Source organism: Enhydra lutris, unplaced genomic scaffold, assembly GCF_002288905.1.
Source record: "Enhydra lutris kenyoni isolate GAN:26980312 unplaced genomic scaffold, ASM228890v2 scaffoldscaffold24, whole genome shotgun sequence".
Classification (NCBI taxonomy): Eukaryota; Metazoa; Chordata; class Mammalia; order Carnivora; family Mustelidae; genus Enhydra; species Enhydra lutris.
Window position 1 is genome coordinate 25,517,825 of NW_019154108.1, and position 18,433 is coordinate 25,536,257.

Consider the following 18,433-nt stretch of genomic DNA (forward strand, 5'->3'; position numbering starts at 1 on the left):
GCATAGATGGTCCTGGAGAAAGGTTCTAGGATATCTCAGATTTTAATGTGGTAACTCACTTAGAAGCTTATCTCCAGTGACTCTTACCCTGACCTATCTAGGAGAGGATCCACTTAGAGGAGGAAGCCCTCCAGAGGCCTCAAAGCACTTACCTGCAGAGGAAAGGTGAGAGGCTCTGTACGGTCACATAATGGAAGGGGACTCAGTTTACAGGCTTAAGAAGCTGAGTTCTAAAGGGGGCAAAATCAAACTGGGATACTTATGATCTTTATACCCAACACTCTACCAGAGGTATTTCTTCCCAATCTGTTGGGTTGAGTTGACTGCATAGCTCATTGATGGAACAACTTTTTATCTTGAGTTTCCTACCGTGTTAGGTGCATCGAGGATTACAAGCTCGGTGTGGATGGTCGCTCTTGCCAACTCATCACGGAGACCTGCCCGGAGGGAGGAGACTGTGGAGAAAGCAGGGAGGTTCCCATGAACCAGACTCTCTTTGGGGAGATGTTCTTTGGTTACAACAACCATTCCAAGGAAGTGGCTGCAGGACAAGTGCTGAAAGGAACATTCAGGTGAATTTCGTGTCTGGAACTGGTTACTCAGGGCGACTGATGGATCTTCTTCCCTGAAGATCTTTAAAGTCAGCTTTGCAGCTTGGAGCAAGGTGAACAGGATCCTAAAAGGACAGGTTGTGTTCTCTCCCATGGTGTTCTTCTCTTTCCAGAACCCATGCTTCCTCTGGGTGAACAGCAGAGTGTTCAATAAATTTCTCTCTTGCCCAGGTGGGGACTGCAAGATTTTCCATGGAAGCCATGAGAGAGATTCTGTTTTGCCCCGAGTGGAAAAATCAGGGTGTGAGTCAGTCTAGAATAGCAGCCCTCAAGTACGGCCCATGGATCCTGGCCATCCCTGAGATCCTTTCGGGGGATTTTCAAGGTCAGGCCTTTTCCACCCACAGAGAGGCTGAGTTTTCTTCATTCACATCAACCCAAACAATATCTTGCAATAAGTTGCATGCAGAGGTGAGAATCCAGCTATCTTCTAGTAAGTCAGATAGTTTAAAAAATTGCAAAAAAAAATATAAAAACATTCTTATCATTTTTCATAATAAGTTCAGATCTAATAGGGTGATTATTGACATTTTTAGATGGACTAATACATACTTCTAAAATATCTCATTGAATTTCTAATAGAATCCATACAAACAATAGCTACTTGGAGGTTCATTTATTTTTAAAACTATAAAGGGATCCGGAGAACAAAATGTTCGGAGCCATAGATTCAGAGTATTTCTTGGAAATTCTCCATTTGACCCCTGTTCCTATTCCCTCTTGGGCTATTAGAGTACATCTTCCTCAGAACTCGTGCTTTCCAGGAGACAATGATGATGACAGAGAGGAAAAGGAGGAGGAAGAGATGTCATAATACAGGCCAGCAACTGATAGCAACCTAGGCCTGGACTCCTATGAGCAAACCCATATTAACTATTCAAACCTGTTCCTATTTTTTTTTAATGTATAATGTATTATTTGCCCCAGGGGTACAGGTCTGTGATTCATCAGTCTTACACAATTCACAGCACTCACCATAGCACATACCTTCCCCCATGTCCATAACCCAGCCACACTATTCCTCCCACCACCCCCACCCCCAGCAACCATCAGTTTGTTTCCTGAGATTAAGATACTCTTGTGGTTTGTCTCCCTCCTGATCCCATCTTGTTTCATTTTTCCCTCCCTGCCCCCATGACATCCCTCCTTGCCTCTCAAACCCTCATATCAGAGAGATCATATGATAATTGTCTTTCTCTGATTGACTTATTTCACTTAGCATAATACCCTCTAGTTCCATCCACATTGTTGTAAGTGGCAAGATTTCATTTTTTGATGGCTGCATAGTATTCCGTTGTATATATTTACTACATCTTCTTTATCCATTCATCTGTTGATGGACATCTAGGTTCTTTCCATAGTTTGGCTATTGTGGACATTGTTGCTATGAACATTCAGGTGCATGTGCCCTTTGGATCACTAAATTTTGTATCTTTAGGGTGAATACCCAGTAGTGCGATTGCTGGGTCATGGCAGAACTCTATTTTTAACTTTTTGAGGAATCTTCATGCTGTTTTCCAGAGTGGCTGGATCAGCTTGCATTCCCACCAACAGTGTAGGAGGGTTCCCGTTTCTCTGCATCCTTGCCAGCGTCTGTCATTTCCTGACTTGTTAATTTTAGCCATTCTGACTGGTGTGAGGTGGTATCTCATTGTGGTTTTGGTTAGTATTTCCCTGATCCCATGCAATGTTGAGCACTTTTTCATGTGTCTTTTGGCCATTTGGATGTTTTCTTTGCAGAAATGTCTGTTCATGTCTTCTTCCATTTCTTGACTGGATTATTTGTTCTCTGGGTATTGGGTTTGATAAGCTCTTTTTAGTTTTGGATACTAGCCCGTCATCTGATAGGTCATTTGCAAATGTCTTTTCCCATTCTGTCAGTTGTCTTTTGGTTTTGTTACCTCTTTCATTTCCTGTACAAAAAAGCTTTAGATCTTGGTGAAGTCCCAGTGGTTCATTTTTTGCCCTTGCTTCCCTTGCCTTTGGCAAAGTTTCTAGAAAGAAGTTGCTGCGGCTGAGGTCAAAGAGGTTGCTGCCTGTGTTGTCCTCAAGGATTTTGATGGATTCCTGTCTCATGTTGAGGTCTTTTATCCATTTTGAGTCTATTTTTGGGTGTAGTGTAAGAAAATGGTCCAGTTTCATTCTTCTGCATGTGGCTATCCATTTTTCCCAACACCATTTGTTGAAAAGACTGTCTTTTTTCCATTGGACATTCTTTCCTGCTTTGTTGAAGAATAGTTGACCATAGAGTTGAAGGTCCATTTCTGGGCTCTCTATTCTGTTCCGTTGATCTATGTGTCTGTTTTTGTGCCAGTACCATACTGTCTTGAGGATGACAGCTTTGTAATAGAGCTTGAAGCCTGGAATTGTGATGCTGTCAACTTTGGTTTTCTTTTTCAACATTCCTCTGGTATTTGGGGTCTTTTCTGGTTCCATATAAATTTCAGGATTATTTGTTCCATTTCTTTGAAAAAAATGGATGGTATTTTGATAGGGATTGCATTAAATGTGTAGATTGCTTTAGGTAGCATAGACATTTTCACACTATTTGTTCTTCCAATCCATGAGCATGGAATATTTTTCCATTTCTTCATGGTTTTCTCAGTTTCGCTCATGAGTACTTTATAGTTTTCTGAGTACAGACTCTTTGCCTTTTTGGTTAGGCTTATTCCTAGGTATCTTATGGTTTTGGGTGCAATTGTATTGACTCCTTAATTTCTCTTTCTTCTGTCTTGCTGTTGGTGTATAGAAATGCAATTGATTTCTGTACATTGATTTTACATCCTGACACTTTATTGAATTCCTGTGTGAATACTAGCAGTTTTGGAATGGAGTCTTTTGGGTTTTCCACATAAAGTATCATATCATCTGCAAGGAGTGAGAGTTTGACTTCTTCTTTGCTGATTCAGATGCTTTTAATTTCTTTTTGTTGTCTGACTGCTGAGTCTAGGACGTCTAGTACTATGTTGAATAGCCGTGGTGATAATGGATATCCCTGCCGTGTTCCTGACTTTGGGGAAAACTCTCAGTTTTTCCCCATTGAGAATGATATTCACTGTGGGTTTTTCATAGATGATTTTTATGATATTGAGGTATGTACCTTCTATCCCTACCCTGTGAAGACTTTTGATCAAGAAAGGATGCTATACTTTGTCAAATGCTTTTTCAGCATCTACTGAGAGTATCATATGGTTCTTGTTCTTTCTTTTATTAATGTATTGTAACACATTGATTGATTTTGGGATGATAAACCACGCTTGCAGCCCAGGAATAAATCCCATTTGGTTGTGGTGAATAATCCTTTTAATGTACTGTTGGATCCTATTGGCTAGTATTTTGGTGAGAATTTTTGCATCTGTGTTCATTAAGGACATTGGTCTGTAATTCTCCTTTTTGATGGGGTCTTTGATTTTGGGATCAAGGTCATGCTGGCCTCATAAAATAAGTTTGGAAGTTTTCCTTCCACTTCTATTTTTTGGACCAGTTTCAGGAGAATAGGTATGAATTCTTCTTTAAATGTTTGGTGGAATTCCCTAGGAAGCCGTCTAGCTCTGGGCTTTTGTTTGTTGGGAGATTTTTGATGACTGCTTCAATCTCCTTACTGGTTACGGGTGTGTTCAGGTCTTCTATTTCTTTCTGGTTCCCTTATCGTAGTTTATACATCTCTAGGAATGCATCCATTTCTTGTCAAATTTGCTGGAGTATAGTTGCTCCTAATATGTTCTTATAATTGTATTTCTTTGGTGTTAGTTGTGATCTCTCCTCTTTCATTCATGATTTTCTTAATTTGGGTCCTTTCTCTTCTTTTTGATAAGTCTGGCCAGGGGTTTATCAGTCTTATTTATTCTTTCAAGGAACCCAGTTTCATTGATTTGTTCTCTTGTTCTTTTGGTTTCTATTTCATTGATTTCTGCTCCGATCTTTATGCTTTCTCTTCTCTCGCTAGGTTTAGGCTTTCTTTGCTGTTCTTTTTCCAGCTCCTTTAGATGTTAAGGTTAGGTTGTATACTTGAGACCTTTCTTGTTTCTTGAGAAAGGCTTGTATTGCTCTATACTTCCCTCTCAGGACTGCCTTTGCTGTGTCCCAAAGATTTTAAACAGTTGTGTTTTCATTATCATTTGTTTCCATGAATTTTTTCAATCCCTCTTTAATTTCCTGGTTGACCCATTCATTCTTTAGTAGGATGCTGTTTGGCCTCCATGTATTTGAGTTCTTTACAACTTTCCTCTTGTGATGAAGTTCTAGTTCCAAAGCATTGTGGTCTGAAAGTATGCAGGGAATGATTCCAATCTTTTGGTACTGGTTGAAACCTGACTTGTGACCCAGGATGTGATCTCTTCTGGAGAATGTTCCATGTGCACTAGAGAAGAATGTGTATTCTGTTGCTTTGGGATGGAATGTTCTGAATATATCTGTGATGTCCATCTGGTCCAGTGTGTCATTTAAGGCCTTTATTTCCTTGTTGATCTTTTGCTTGGATGATCTGTCCATTTCAGTGAGGAGGGTGTTAAAGTCCCCTACTATTATTGCTTTATTGTTGATGTGTTTCTTTGATTTTGTTATTAATTGTTTTATATAATTGGCTCCTCCCATGTTAGGGACATAGATATTTAAAATTGTTAGATCTTCTTGTTGGACAGACCCTTTAAGTATGATATAGTGTCCTTCCTCATCTCTTATTACAATCTTCGGCTTAAAATCTAATTTGTCTAATATAAGGATTGCCATCCCAGCTTTCTTTTGATGTCCATTAGCATGGTAAATTGTTTTCCACCCCATCACTTTAAATCTGGAGGTGTCTTTGAGTCTAAAATGAGTTTCTTGCAGACAGCATATCAATGGGTCTTATTTTTTTTTTATCCATTCTGATACCCTATATCTTTTGATTGGGGCATTTAGCCCTTTTACCTTCAGGGTAACTATTGAAAGATATGAGTTTAGTGCCATTATATATTGCCTCTAAGGTGACTGTTACTGTCTATTGTCTCTGTTCCCTTCTGGTCTGTTACTTTTAGGCTCTCTCTTTGCTTTGAGGACCTCTTTCAATATTTCCTGGAGGGCTGGTTGGGTGTTTGCAGATTAATTTTTGTTTGTCCTAGAAGCTTTTTATCTCTCTTTCTATTTTCAAGGACAGCCTAGCTGGATACAGTATTCTTAGCTGCATATTTTTCTCATTTAGTGCTCTGAATATATCATGCCAGTCCTTTTTGGCCGGCCAGGTCTCTATGGATAGGTCTGTTGCCAATTTAATATTTCTACTGTTATATGTTACAGACCTCTTGTCCCAAGCTGCTTTCAGGATTTTCTCTTTGTCACTGAGACTTGAAAGTTTTACTATTAGATGATGGGATGTTGACCTATTTTTATTGATTTTAAGGATGGTTCTCTGTGCGTCCTGGATTTTGATGTTTGTTCCCTTCACCAAATTAGGGAAATTCTTTTCTATAATTTGCTCCAGTATACCTTCTGCCCCTCTCTCTTTTTATTCTTCTTCTGGGATCCCAATTATTCTAACATTGCTTTGTCTTAATGGTATCACTTATCTCTCGAATTCTCCCCTCATGCCCCAGTAGTTGCTTATCTCTCTTTTTCTCAGCTTCTTTATTCGCCATCATTTGGTCTTCTATATAAATAATTCTCTTTTCCACCTCATTTATCCTAGCAGTAAGAGCCTCCATTTTTGATGGTACCTCATTAATAGTTTTATTTATTGATTTCAACTTCGTTAGATTTTAGTTCTTTTATTTCTCCACAATGGGGTTCTCTAGTATCTTCCATGCTTTTTTTGAGCCCAACTTGCACCTTGATAATTATCAGTCTGAATTCTAGTTCTAACATCTTACTAATGTCCCTATTGATTAGGTCCCTAGCCATCAGTACTGCCTTTTGTTCCTTTTTTTTTTTTAGGTGAGTTTTCCTGCCTTGTCATTTTATTGAGATAAGAATAGAAGACTGAGAGAATGAAAAACTAAAAGGGTTACAATGACCCCAGAAAAATATATAGTACCCAAATCAGAAGAGAGAGGAGACCCAAAACTGGGGGGAGAAGAAAGGAAGGGGGGGCCAAATATATATACATATATATATATATATGTATATATATATGAATGTGAATAGAACAGAGCCACGCACTTGGTTCTGGGTCTATTTTGGTCTGTTAGAAGAAACTGCCTCCCAAAATTTTAAAAAGAGAAAAACATATATCTATACACACACACACACACACAAATAAGGATAAACACGATGAAGGGATGGAATATGACTGCAAAGATGAAATTTTAAAAAGATTCTAAAAAAGGAATTGATAAGTAAAAAATTGGTTGAAAAAAGAAAAAAAAGAAAGAGGAAAGAATGTGATATGTGATCAGGCTGGAGAGTAGAACAAGGCCATGCACTAGATTTAGGGTATATTTTGATCTGTTAGAAGAAACAGATTTTAAAATTTTAAACAAAGGAAAGCCTATATATGTACAAAAAATAACTTTAAATACAATGAAGGGACAGTATATGACTATAACAATGTACATTTGAAAAGATTTTTATAAATTTTATAAAGGTATTTTATATTTATTTATAAATATACAGGTATTTATAAAGGATTTTATAGAGGTATTGATAAGATAAAATAGTTTAAAAACATTAAATAGGAAAGAGAAAAAATTTTAAAAATAGAATAAGAAAAAAATTAAATTAAAAAAATTTAACTTTGAAAGACTAAAGAATCATGATAAAAAAGCCATGAATTCTATGTGCTGTATTCCGTAGCTCTTAAGTTTTGCAGTTTTCATTGATCAGTGAACTTGGTCTTGGCTGGTTGTTCTTGCTGATCTTCTGGGGAAGGGGCCTGTTGCAGTGATTCTCAGATGTTTTTGCCCGAGGCGTGATTATACCGCCCTTGCTGGGAGGCAGGCTGAGTAATCTGGTTGGGTTCGCTCTCAGGAGCTTTTGTTCCCTGAATGCTTTCCGTAGAGCTCTGGAGGATGGGAATGAAGATGGCGGCCTCCCAGGCTCCAGCCCAGAGGAGCGGAGAGCTCAGGGGCCCCACTCCTTAGTGCGCCCTCGAAGAAAAGTGGTCAATCCCTCCCCTCTCCCTGGCCTCTGGCCACGCTCCGAGCTCACCCGCCCTGTGACTGAGTGTTTCTATCTCTGGCACACAACCCTGTTTGGAGTATCCAAACCTCATAGATTCCTGCATTGCTCCCGTACCACTCCTCCCGTAGGAGGACTGAGGGGGGTTTTCCTGGGTCTGCCACTTGTGGGGTCCCTCCTCAAAGAACAGTGGCCTGACTGTCCCTCAGATTATGGCTTAAGGTAACCCTTAGCTGAGAGTCCCATCCTCGGCTCCATCTCTGCTGCCAGTTTCCCCGCTCTGATCCCTGAGAGCTCGGCCACACTCAGACACCCCTGGTCTTTCCTTGACCCTGAGGGTCCTGAGACCACACTGTCCCCGGGAGGGCTCCATCCCCCGCTTAGCCTCTGGAGCAACGTTCCTCAGTGGAGCTGACTTCTAAACGTTCCAGTTTTGTCCTCCACTGCTCTCCTGCTTGCTGGGAGCTGCCCCTTCCCCCATGGTCTACCTTCCCATGTACTGCCTTGGATTCACTTCTCCACACATCCTACCTTCCAGAAAGCGGTCGGTTTTCTGTTCCTAGAATTGCTGCTCTTCTCTTCGATCTCCTGTTGAGTATGTAGGTGTTCAGAATGGTCTGATAACTATCTAGTTGAACTCCTGGGACCTGATGATATTTAGGTCTCCTACTCCTCCACCATCTTTCTCCTCCCCTCCAAACCTGTTCTTGACATCTGTTGTTGTTTCTGTTATAGACAGTAGACTTTACTAATATTTCCGCTTTAAGGCCAGGATTTCGTTTGCTGGTGACAAGCAGTAAGTTGTCGTAACTAATCTTATGGCAGCTAGAATTTTTTCTGTAGTCTAGAAATGAGACTGCATCTGCCTAGTCTTGTGGAGTGGGGATCAGGGAGTAGGGCCTGGGATGGGCGGGAGGGAAGAATGTTCTCAATCTTCTGAACAGACTTTTTCAGCTGGTTTCTTTCTCATCTGTCCTAGCCCTCACCCTACCTCTCACACCCTGTCCTACTGCAGACATGTCCATCAAGTGGAGTTCAGTGGAAGGGGAAACTTTGGTCCAGGAAGAATTTTTTATTGTTGGTTGAGGCGTAGATTTGCCCACCAAGGAGTGGGGTTCACCTTAACACCCTGAAATGAAAATCTGCTTCTGTTTCCAGACAAAACAACTTTGCTCGAGGTTTAGACCAGCAACTGCCAGATGGTCTTGTGGTGGCCACTGTCCCCCTGGAGAATCAGTGCCTGGAGGAAATCTCGGAGCCCACCCCTGACCCCGAGTTCCTGACTGGTGAGTGTATCTCCTGTCCTTTACTCAACTGGCAAAAACCATGCAGTTCCCACCAGTTTCATCAAATCAAAACTCTTGACCTCTCTTGTTTTCATTTTGAAGCTAGTGATTTCCTTAATAAACAATAAAAGCTCAATTCTAAAACACTCTAGTAGGATTATTTGTCAGTCAAATTACAAAAAATTATTGTATAATCATCTGCAAAATGGTCTAATAATACCTTTCCCTCCTAGTCTTATTGGGATCCTTTGAAAAGAGATGGCATAATAGAGGGGTACAAGTTCAGAGGTCTGAGGGGAGTAGGGGGAAGAGCATCAGAGAGGAAGTGGATGGCTACCATCGCCTAGATATCTGTCCCTGGGGCCACTGGGTTCCCTGGCAGGTACTTATGGACCAGTGTGAGGGAGGAGAAAATGACAGAGCCTTGTTGTCAAATGACCCTGCCTTTGAGTCACGGCTCTGCTGTTTTCTAGTTGTGAGACCTTAGACAATGCAGTTTCTTGGGGGTTTATGGCTCTCATCACAAGTTGGAGATGATGTTCCTCAATGCTGTTTGAGCTCATTGACATTCTTCTCCTGGGCTCATTATAGAACTAAGGTACGTGTTGATTGGAAGAGGCAGGAGCCTTAAGGGTTGCTCCTCCTTTCTGGGCCTCTGACGAACACTCACACCACCCCCCCTCAACACCTCCTGGACTAAAAAAGGCACTTCAGAGGGTCCAGTGGGCCCATAAGGGGCAGCCAACCAGGAACTCAGCATCACTTGCTAGGAAGTTGGATGTGAGCTCAGTTTCACTGCTGGTTTGCTCATTTCTCCATTACTTTTCTCTTCCTCATTCTATATCTTCCTTATCCTTTACCTTTCTGTCCTTTTTCTTTACTTTTCTGAAGAATGGAATGTGCTGAGGCAAGCCTTTTCAAGATATCAAGTTATGTTTAAAGTTTTGTTTCAGACCAGAACCAGATTAGAGGTAGGTTTGTCTGAGGGAATATTGTGTAGCAAATCACATAGACTCTGGAAGCTGACAGCTGGGCTCTACTCTTCCCTGGCTACGTGATCTCAGACAAGTTGCCTACCTTCACTGTCTCAGTGTTTTTACCTGTGAAAATGAATATAAAACTGTCTTCCTTATAGGATGGATATAAAGAATAAATAAATTATTATTTGTAAAGTTTTTAGACTAGTTCCTGATGCAGAATGAGATGCACATTTGTTAAATAAATAAGTATATCAAGGAAGAAAAAGAACATGAACATTCAAATGACCAATTAGTGTTTTTACTATAGAAACAGAGGGAGTAAGATAGAAAGCAATTTAAATATATTCTGGACCAGAAATAAATGTCATCAAAATCAGTTGCTGTCTGAGAGATGACATACTCACACAGACACATACCCTATACAGAAAAAATTAAAATGGAGCCTTTGGACATAAGCCTACAGCTCCCATCTCTAGTATTAGAGAATCTGGTTTTCTCGGTTCCTCATCATTTGCTGAGAAATACTCCCTGTGTGTGCGTAAAATGCATATAAAGGGAAGTGTGAGGTGACACACGCAAATAGGATCCACATGAGAGATAGGCGTCTTCTGTCCTGAGATCCACCAAGACCTCGCACGTAAAAATTTACTGTGGAGGGGCCCCTCGGTGGCTCAGGGAGTTAAAGCCTCTGCCTTCAGCTCAGGTCATGATCCCAGGGTTCTGGGATCGAACCCCACATCGGGCTCCCTGCTTAGCAGGAAACCCATTCCCCTCCCCCATCTCTCCCTCTGCCTGCTTCTCTGCCTACTTGTGATCTCTGCCTGTCAAATAAATAAATAAAATCTTAAAAAATAAAAAAAGAATTACTGTGGAGGTGAGGAGATTTTATTTACTTCAGCTGCTAGGCTGGGAGGACATACAGTTCTCCTGGCTGCTACCTGAGGCTTTTTTGGAGGAGGACGTGGCTAGATCCAAGAAACATCAGAAGACCACGTTTGAATCTGCATCTTTGGAAATAAGGAACAAATCCAAACCGGATCCTCGTCCATAACAGAAGTTTCTTTCTCCCCAGTCTCCTTTGACCTCTCCTAATCTGGCATCTTGGAGGTAAAAGGAGCAGAAGGATGTCCCTATGGATCACTTCCATTTTTCATGACCTTGAGAGAGACAAGTCTAACATTTAATGTCCAAAGGTTCAGTCCTGTTTGTTTGTTTTTTTTTAAAGCCCAGAATGACTAGAAGAAGTAAAGAGATGGTTGACCAAATTTCTCCCATATTAACATTTTAATTGTATCTTTCCTGAGAATCACAGAGAGAATATCGTATGTTGCACTAGGTGCCATTATAGGTCATAATCCCCATAAACCTACAAGCTTAGAAGATTTTAGAGCTAAAGTGATCTTCAGAATCTTCAACCTCAGCATTTACAAGCCCAGTGGTATTTTTTCATGAAAAACCAGTGCTCCACTCATAAAAAGGTTCTTTCTTTAAATACATTGGGAAAGACTATAGTATCTACCTCTCAGCAGTCTGCAACACCTTGGCCTAGAGAAGCAGGTCCCAAGCAGCCATATAGTGAAGAAATACCTTCCACTTCACTTGATCCAGCAATTCCCAAACCTGTTTAACCAGAGAATCCTTTTACTCATAATAACTATTTCCATCTTCCAGAATTATAGGTTTGAAGAACATTCAGGAAAATACTGATGTGCTTTATTTTGCTGGGTGCTTCCCTCTGCATCAAAGTAAGAGTTAAGAACTCTGAGCTTCACCACACTTTTTGGTGTGACAAGAGCAACCAGATTACAGCAGGTGAAGGCTACTTCTTCAGAGCTGGCTCTAGCAAAGGAATCGGCCACCATCACTGGCATTTTGGCCGAGACTAAAGGGCAGGCAGAGGAGTAGGAGAGCTTTAGAGGGAACAAGGGAGGGCTTCAGGTGTGCCCTGATTGGAGGCTGTTAGGATGTAGGTGGACCTACTAACTACGGAGGAATGTGGCATTCTAGGTAGACGTTAAGGGGTGCCTATTTGCCTTTCTCTGGTTGGACCCAAGTTGGAAGCAAGAACAAAAATTAAGAAATCTGTCAGTTATCAGTCAAGTCCTGGTCACATTCGGCCGATTTTTACAGAGCATCTTGTTTGGCTTCCTGGACTGGTTGTTAGAGATAGCGCTCGGACTTCTCCAAGTCTGATTTATACACAGTAGACGAGCTGTTTGGACTGGTTCCTATAGACAGGAGGTCGGTTTCCTGAGCTTTTTGTGACAGGTTATGGGTCAGAGTTCTATTTTTATATATGGTCTGGCCATTGCCTGTTTGTATTTTAGTCTCTCAGTTGAGAAAAAGAAGAATCTGGAGGCAGACCAAGGAGGGAGAGGAGGATGCTGGACACATTCATGGGCCAATGGATGCCATAATTGCACAGCTGTGATCTCTCTGGAACTTCTTCAGGTTCATCTGAAAGAAACAGACTTTTAGAACTCTTGGGCATAATATATTTCCATGACATTTCCAATAAAATAACAGGAGAAACCAATCTTCTCTCTTCCCTTCCCTTCCTTTCTACTTCCTTCCTTCCCTGCCCAGAAGTCTAGTCAGTCGTTCCTTTTTTTCAAGCATAGGTAGGGGAAAGCATGTTCTTTCTTGAGAAAACATAGAGATATATTGTTTGAAAAAAGAGTCATTGAAACATTGAGAGACGTATTCCCAAATGGTAATAAAATAAAATAAAAAACTAGACCTGACTACATGTCAAGGGCACATTAAGAAAGAGTCCTGTGACCGAGCTAGAAAATATGTACTTTAAGATATCCCTTTCTTTTTAACTAATGGACATATTATCCATATGCAGGTACAGAACCACACCCCCCAGGCATTGACAGTTCTGCACCTGTCTCCTGGACTAGCAGAGCCGAGATGTGCTCAGTAAGATTGTTGTTCAGCAGCTAAGCAACATAGCTCTGTTTGGCTCATTGTGGGTGAAAATTGGACACTGTAATCCCTTCCTATCGCCTGACATCCCTGCTTTCTTAATTTTTTTCTTCACTTTGTTGCTCTGAACTCAAGCCTAGGAATTCATAACAAAAGCATCTGGGAAGAAATGGCCAGTGTATACCATTAGGGGGGACGAGGAAGATGACAAATCCAGATGCCATGCATGTATATGATGCTTTATTTTTACTCAGCCTCCTTTTAGACCCAGAACTTTGCCGGGTTCTGGCAACTACCTGTGAAGCAGGTAAGATGACCAGTATCACCACTTTTCAGGTAGGAAAATGGGAACATGGGAATTACCTAGCTCAAAGTCACAGAGCTGGTCTGAATTAGAGGATCGAAAAGGAAGCAAGAGGGCACCTTCACTAAGCCTCTTGCTTGATAGCTGAAGACACAGGCAACCCGAAAGCAGGTAGCTAGAGAGGAAATCAGCCCAGGTCTAGGAGGAAAAACTGCTCCTCCAGCAACATCGCCCGTGTTAGAACTCCCGCCTCCTGGTTCTTGCCTGTTTCTTTTCCCACTAGGAAACAACTCCAGTAAAGGGAATGTTTTCCAATATCCTGAAATATCTTCATTGATTGGGCTTGCTATTTTTTTTATTATTAATAGACTTTTTGAAATAACAGCAAGCTGGTGTGGGGACATAACTAGAGAAGGCACATTACGTACAATAGCTCTAAAAACATGCGCATTTATGCTCTAACGAAATGTGCCTTCCAGATATGTGACTGGGGTGTTAATCCTGTAAAGTTCGCATTTCATTTATGTGCTTTTAAAATTAACCCAAGGGTGAAAAGCCAGAGTATGTAGTAGGATGACTGTTGTCACAATGCTTAATGCACCGATAGAAGAACATTTGAAAGAAAAAAAGTACTGAAAACTTTCTTTTAGTTTCAAGTAACTTACTGTTGATTGCCCGAGATGAAATTTAAGCAATCCATTCACTAAGCACCCCTTCTGACCTTTTTGCTTTTTGCCTTTCCGATAATTATTCCTGTATGATTCGCACCAAAATGGAAATTTGGCAGTTACTCAGCTAATTTGATCAGAGTTGACAAGCAGCTAATTAATCCCACCCCCTCTTCATCCAGTTTATGTATTAAATTAGTTGGTTTAGCCTGAAGGAGGCATGGATCACAGTGGCAGGATAATGCAGTACATATGTATTATTGCCATTATATTTATACACATTATATACGTAATATTTACACATAGTATCTATCTAAAGTTTCTCTACACATTGCCAATCTATTTACATATATACATAATATGCATTTACACACATACATACACATATATATTTATTCCTATAACTTATACACAGCAAATGTTAGGCCTAGAAATGAAGCTAAAATTGGTTTTCTAAGCTTAGCAAGGTAATTTTTTTTTTTTTTATTCCTTGTGGTCTAATTATTTTGTTTCTGTAGCATTTTATATTTAAAGGAATGACTAGAATTCAAATAGGATTCCCCTCTTTCTCTGTGGTACTCAAGCAGGAACAGCCCATTATAGCATGTCAAAGCAGCTACAAGGATGTGCTTGTTGAGAATGACTCTGGATAAGTACCGTGGCTTCTCGGTTCTCCCACTGGTAAAAGGGGGACTACAAATAAAGTGTCTGTTGTAATGTCAGGCACACAGATAGCAGTCCCTAAAGGGGAAACTTAATGCTGCCCCTTAATGACTGAGTCACACCGACCCTGTCCCTCCTTGGTGAGGAAGAAATCAGCATTACTCAGCTTCAGGGTAATTAAAACTTAAATACTGAACACAAATCAGTTAAATGGGACAGAAAAATCAATGTTATCAGGTACGTGAGCTGAGTCAATTACAACACCTATTAAAGAGAGTAAAACTAGCATGTGTTACAGTAAGCCTAGAACTTCATATAAATTTACTAAGGGGATATTATAGAATGGTTAAGAACCCTGCCGTGAACCAAGTACATTGGGAATGCCATCCTGGATCCACCTAGTGGCCTGGGGCCCTTAAGCAAACACCCTCTCTGGGCCCCAGTTTCCCCGTTTATGAAGTGCAAATCCTAACACCAGTCTTGCCATGATCAAATGACTTTACGTATGCAGAGTGTTCAGCAAAATGTCTGCTGCAGAGGCATGGTTCAGTCAGTGAGAGCCGTTGTCACTGTGATTCCAGATATTATCTCCATCAAAGAATGCTTTCTCGTTTTCTCACAATGACACCTGCTAACCGGGTAGACTTGGGACCTGGGAAGCAATCACGCGTACTGAGCCCGCGTCTCCTCTGTCCCCAGGGATGGTGAACTTCAGCGAGGTGTCCGGATACCCTGTGTTGCAGCACTGGAAGGTCCGGTCTGTGATGTACCACATCAAACTCAACCAAGTGGCCGTCTCCCAGGGTGAGCACAGCAGCCGGCCGTCCCTCCCACTTGCTCCTGGGGTGGGGAGTGCCCTTTCCAATGGCACAAGACTTTTATCCCATTGTTGCAGTTGTTGTCAAAAATGTAGCCGCTTCATGAGCCAAGTAACCTACCCACTCAGATTCACCCTTAAGGGCAAACACCAGGAATCGGATCCTTGTCTAAAGATAGATGAGATGGCAAGTTTTATCTTGGACTATAGATGTGATGGGAAGGGCGAGGGGGGAGTCCCTGGGAAGATAAATAACTACTTTATCTTTCTTCCTTGGGTCACACCGTGTACAGAGAAGATATGCAAAAGAGACTTTTTATAAGCTGACAGAATAAAACCTTCCAAATGCAAGGAACATCACTTAAAGTTTTCATACAATGAAAGAAATACAGAATAAGAACAAGAAAGAGGTGGGGGGGGAAGTGAGGGGAAGATTAGAAAACAGCTTTTAATGGTCCCTAAACAGCAAGTGAGCAAAAGATAAATGATAGATAAGAGAGTTAGATACCTAATAAGCTAAGGGGCAGTGAGTTCCAAAAACCAGGACAAACGGTTTCAGACCAGTGAGGCACCTTGAGCAAGTATTCTTGACATTTGAGCAGTAAATGCCTTGATCAACTTTTTCCTAACACTTAAGCAATCCTAACGTGCAATTTGCAGATGGGAAAGTTAATTGCTACAAATAAGGCCTTAGTATAGGTACACACCTCCATTCCAACTCATCCCCTTGGACTAGGAGAACGTTACTCAACTCCTTCCTCTGAAGCCACCTAAAGAATGTACCAGATGGGAAGTTTATGCCATAGAGTCTGGTTTCTCCGTGTTGGATGAAAAGGTAACTAGAGTCAGACAGTATTGTTGGCCTGGGATGACAAGACAAAGAGAGGGATCTTCAGGTCAGCAGTAGGGTCAGTAGTAGGCTAGGTCAGTAGTAGGCTACTTCAGGTCAGTAGTAGGCTAGAGCCCTAGCGCCAACAAGAGAGAGCTAAAAGATACAGGACCGAGAATTATAAAGAGGAAGTGAGACATATACTCATGGAAAGGTAAAGCCTTACGCATAGGGAAAGAAAATGCATTAAGGATATAGAACATTTCCATAGGACACAAAGGGACTCAGAACTGTTTATTTTAACCTGAAAGAGTTCTTGGCAGGAAGGGATTGGGGGGATGGGGAATCTTACTGAAGTCAATTCTGTTGGTACAGAAAAACCTCGAAAGATCTAAGCTACTCCTCATTCTAGGAAAACGTAGCAGTAGAGACTCTGTCCTGTTCCCATGCTGAGCCCGCTCCCAGCACAGGTGGTGAGCACACTGGGAGTTCACAGTGGGATATCACTGCTGCCACATGCCTTTCCAAGCCACACGTGGCACCACAGGTGGTGAGAACTTCTGCACTCGGGCTCTCATGCCTGGGCCAGGCTCTGCCTTGTCCTGATAGGACACAGGTATGCACAAGGCAGGCTGACTAAAGCTGGCCGGGTTCAGAAGTTACTGGATTTGGAAAATTTGTCGTGGGCTATCTTTCCGACCAGTATAATTCTCCTAAACATGAAAGGCAAATCTATGGAGATTTGGCAGGGGAGGCAAGAGGAGGACAAACAGATCCTTTCCTCCACTCACCATCTCCCTCTCTGCATACTTTTGATTTTCTGAAAAAAATATAAGCAGTGTATGAGTGACTTTTCTCACCCCTCTTCATCCATTATCTTCCCGATACCGATGTCTATGTCTGGAGGCAATATTCTACCTCCCAAAACTCTTTTGGTCACTACCCACAGTTAGAATACATTTTTTTTTTTTACACCATGACCTTGAAATATGCACACTCCCACATACACACAACAGAAATTTCGCGAAGCAGGACTTCATTTTACGATGTGAAATGTTCTTTGCTGGTATTTGTGTTTCTATTTTAGACTCTGCTATTCTTTTTTTTTTTTTTTTGAAACGCCATTATTTGAGCTCACTAAATTGATTTAATGTCATGACTTAGGATTTGAAAAAGAAAAAACAACATTGACTTAAGGAGGGAGTTAGATTTGGTCCGTGCTCTCCCTGTACAAAGTTAATAGCTTTAACCAACTGACCAGAGAGACACTCACTGAGGAATGAACCTGTCTGACTCAGCTAGCTGGAAATGCTCAGCTGAGAGGTCTCGCCAGCTCTCCAGCATCACTGTGGGCCATGGGGCTCTTCCGCTTTGGAGGCTGAATGGCCCGGGATTCTGGACACGCCCCGTATGTCCTCACTCTTGCGTGATGTTTCTCCATAGCCCTCAGCAACGCGCTCCACTCCCTGGATGGGGCCACATCACGCGGTGATTTTGTGGCCTTGTTGGATCAGTTTGGCAACCATTACATCCAGGAAGCTATCTACGGCTTTGAGGAGTCCTGTTCCATCTGGTACCCAAACAAGCAGGTGCAGCGGCGACTCTGGCTGGAGTATGAAGACATCAGCAAAGGTGAGTGATGAGCTCATCAGCGGATTCAACACCCCGAGCAGGTACGGCTGTCTGGGTGCGAATCAGGGGCCCAGACCAAAGAAGTCTGTCGTTGAAGGGCTCATTCAGATATTGCCTCGGTGTTCTGTGCCCATCCATAAAATGGCCAAGGTTGGGGGGTTTGGGGAAACTAGATACAGGATGGGGTCACAAGTGTATGGCCATTGTGTTCTTAATCATGGACAGAGTCCTCTAGAGGTTTCTACCAGCTCCGTGCATTCTGCTGTCGTAGCAAGGGCAAAGGGTTCGACTGTTCGTATGGACAGGGGAGAAGCAGGAGAGTGTTGGCGTCTCCCCCTCTATGTCCTGCCTCTGCCCTCCCTGGCTGGCAACTCCATCCAATAACCACAGAGCAAACCTCTCCTCACTCCACCCTGCCCTGGGTTTAGGCCCATGTTTTCCCCACTGATCTGTGCTAAGGAGGGAATTTCCATAGGCTCAGGTATTGACACAGCTCTGGATAACAGCCTTACCAGTACATCTTTGTCCACTGTTGCAGAGCAAGTTAGTATTCAGTCCAAGTAAGTATAAGAAATTGGAATTATTCGGACCTTCTGAATTCACCTTCTGGTATGGGAGGAGTC

General features: G+C 41.9%; 1 protein-coding gene across 6 annotated transcripts in view; it reads left to right on the plus strand.

Annotated features, from left to right (window-relative positions):
- The window catches only part of LOC111150676 (astrotactin 1), a 320,695-nt gene that overhangs the window by 227,490 nt on the left and 74,772 nt on the right, over window positions 1-18,433 (plus strand). For all 6 annotated transcript variants that reach the window (XR_002640811.1, XM_022508208.1, XM_022508210.1 and 3 more), the window contains 4 exons: window positions 378-572; window positions 8,859-8,986; window positions 15,232-15,336; window positions 17,622-17,810. Coding sequence is in view for 5 of the 6 variants with exons in the window: in XM_022508208.1 (XP_022363916.1) it covers window positions 378-572; window positions 8,859-8,986; window positions 15,232-15,336; window positions 17,622-17,810 (617 nt within the window). In the remaining variant the exon portion in view is untranslated. The remainder of the gene's footprint in view (window positions 1-377; window positions 573-8,858; window positions 8,987-15,231; window positions 15,337-17,621; window positions 17,811-18,433) is intronic.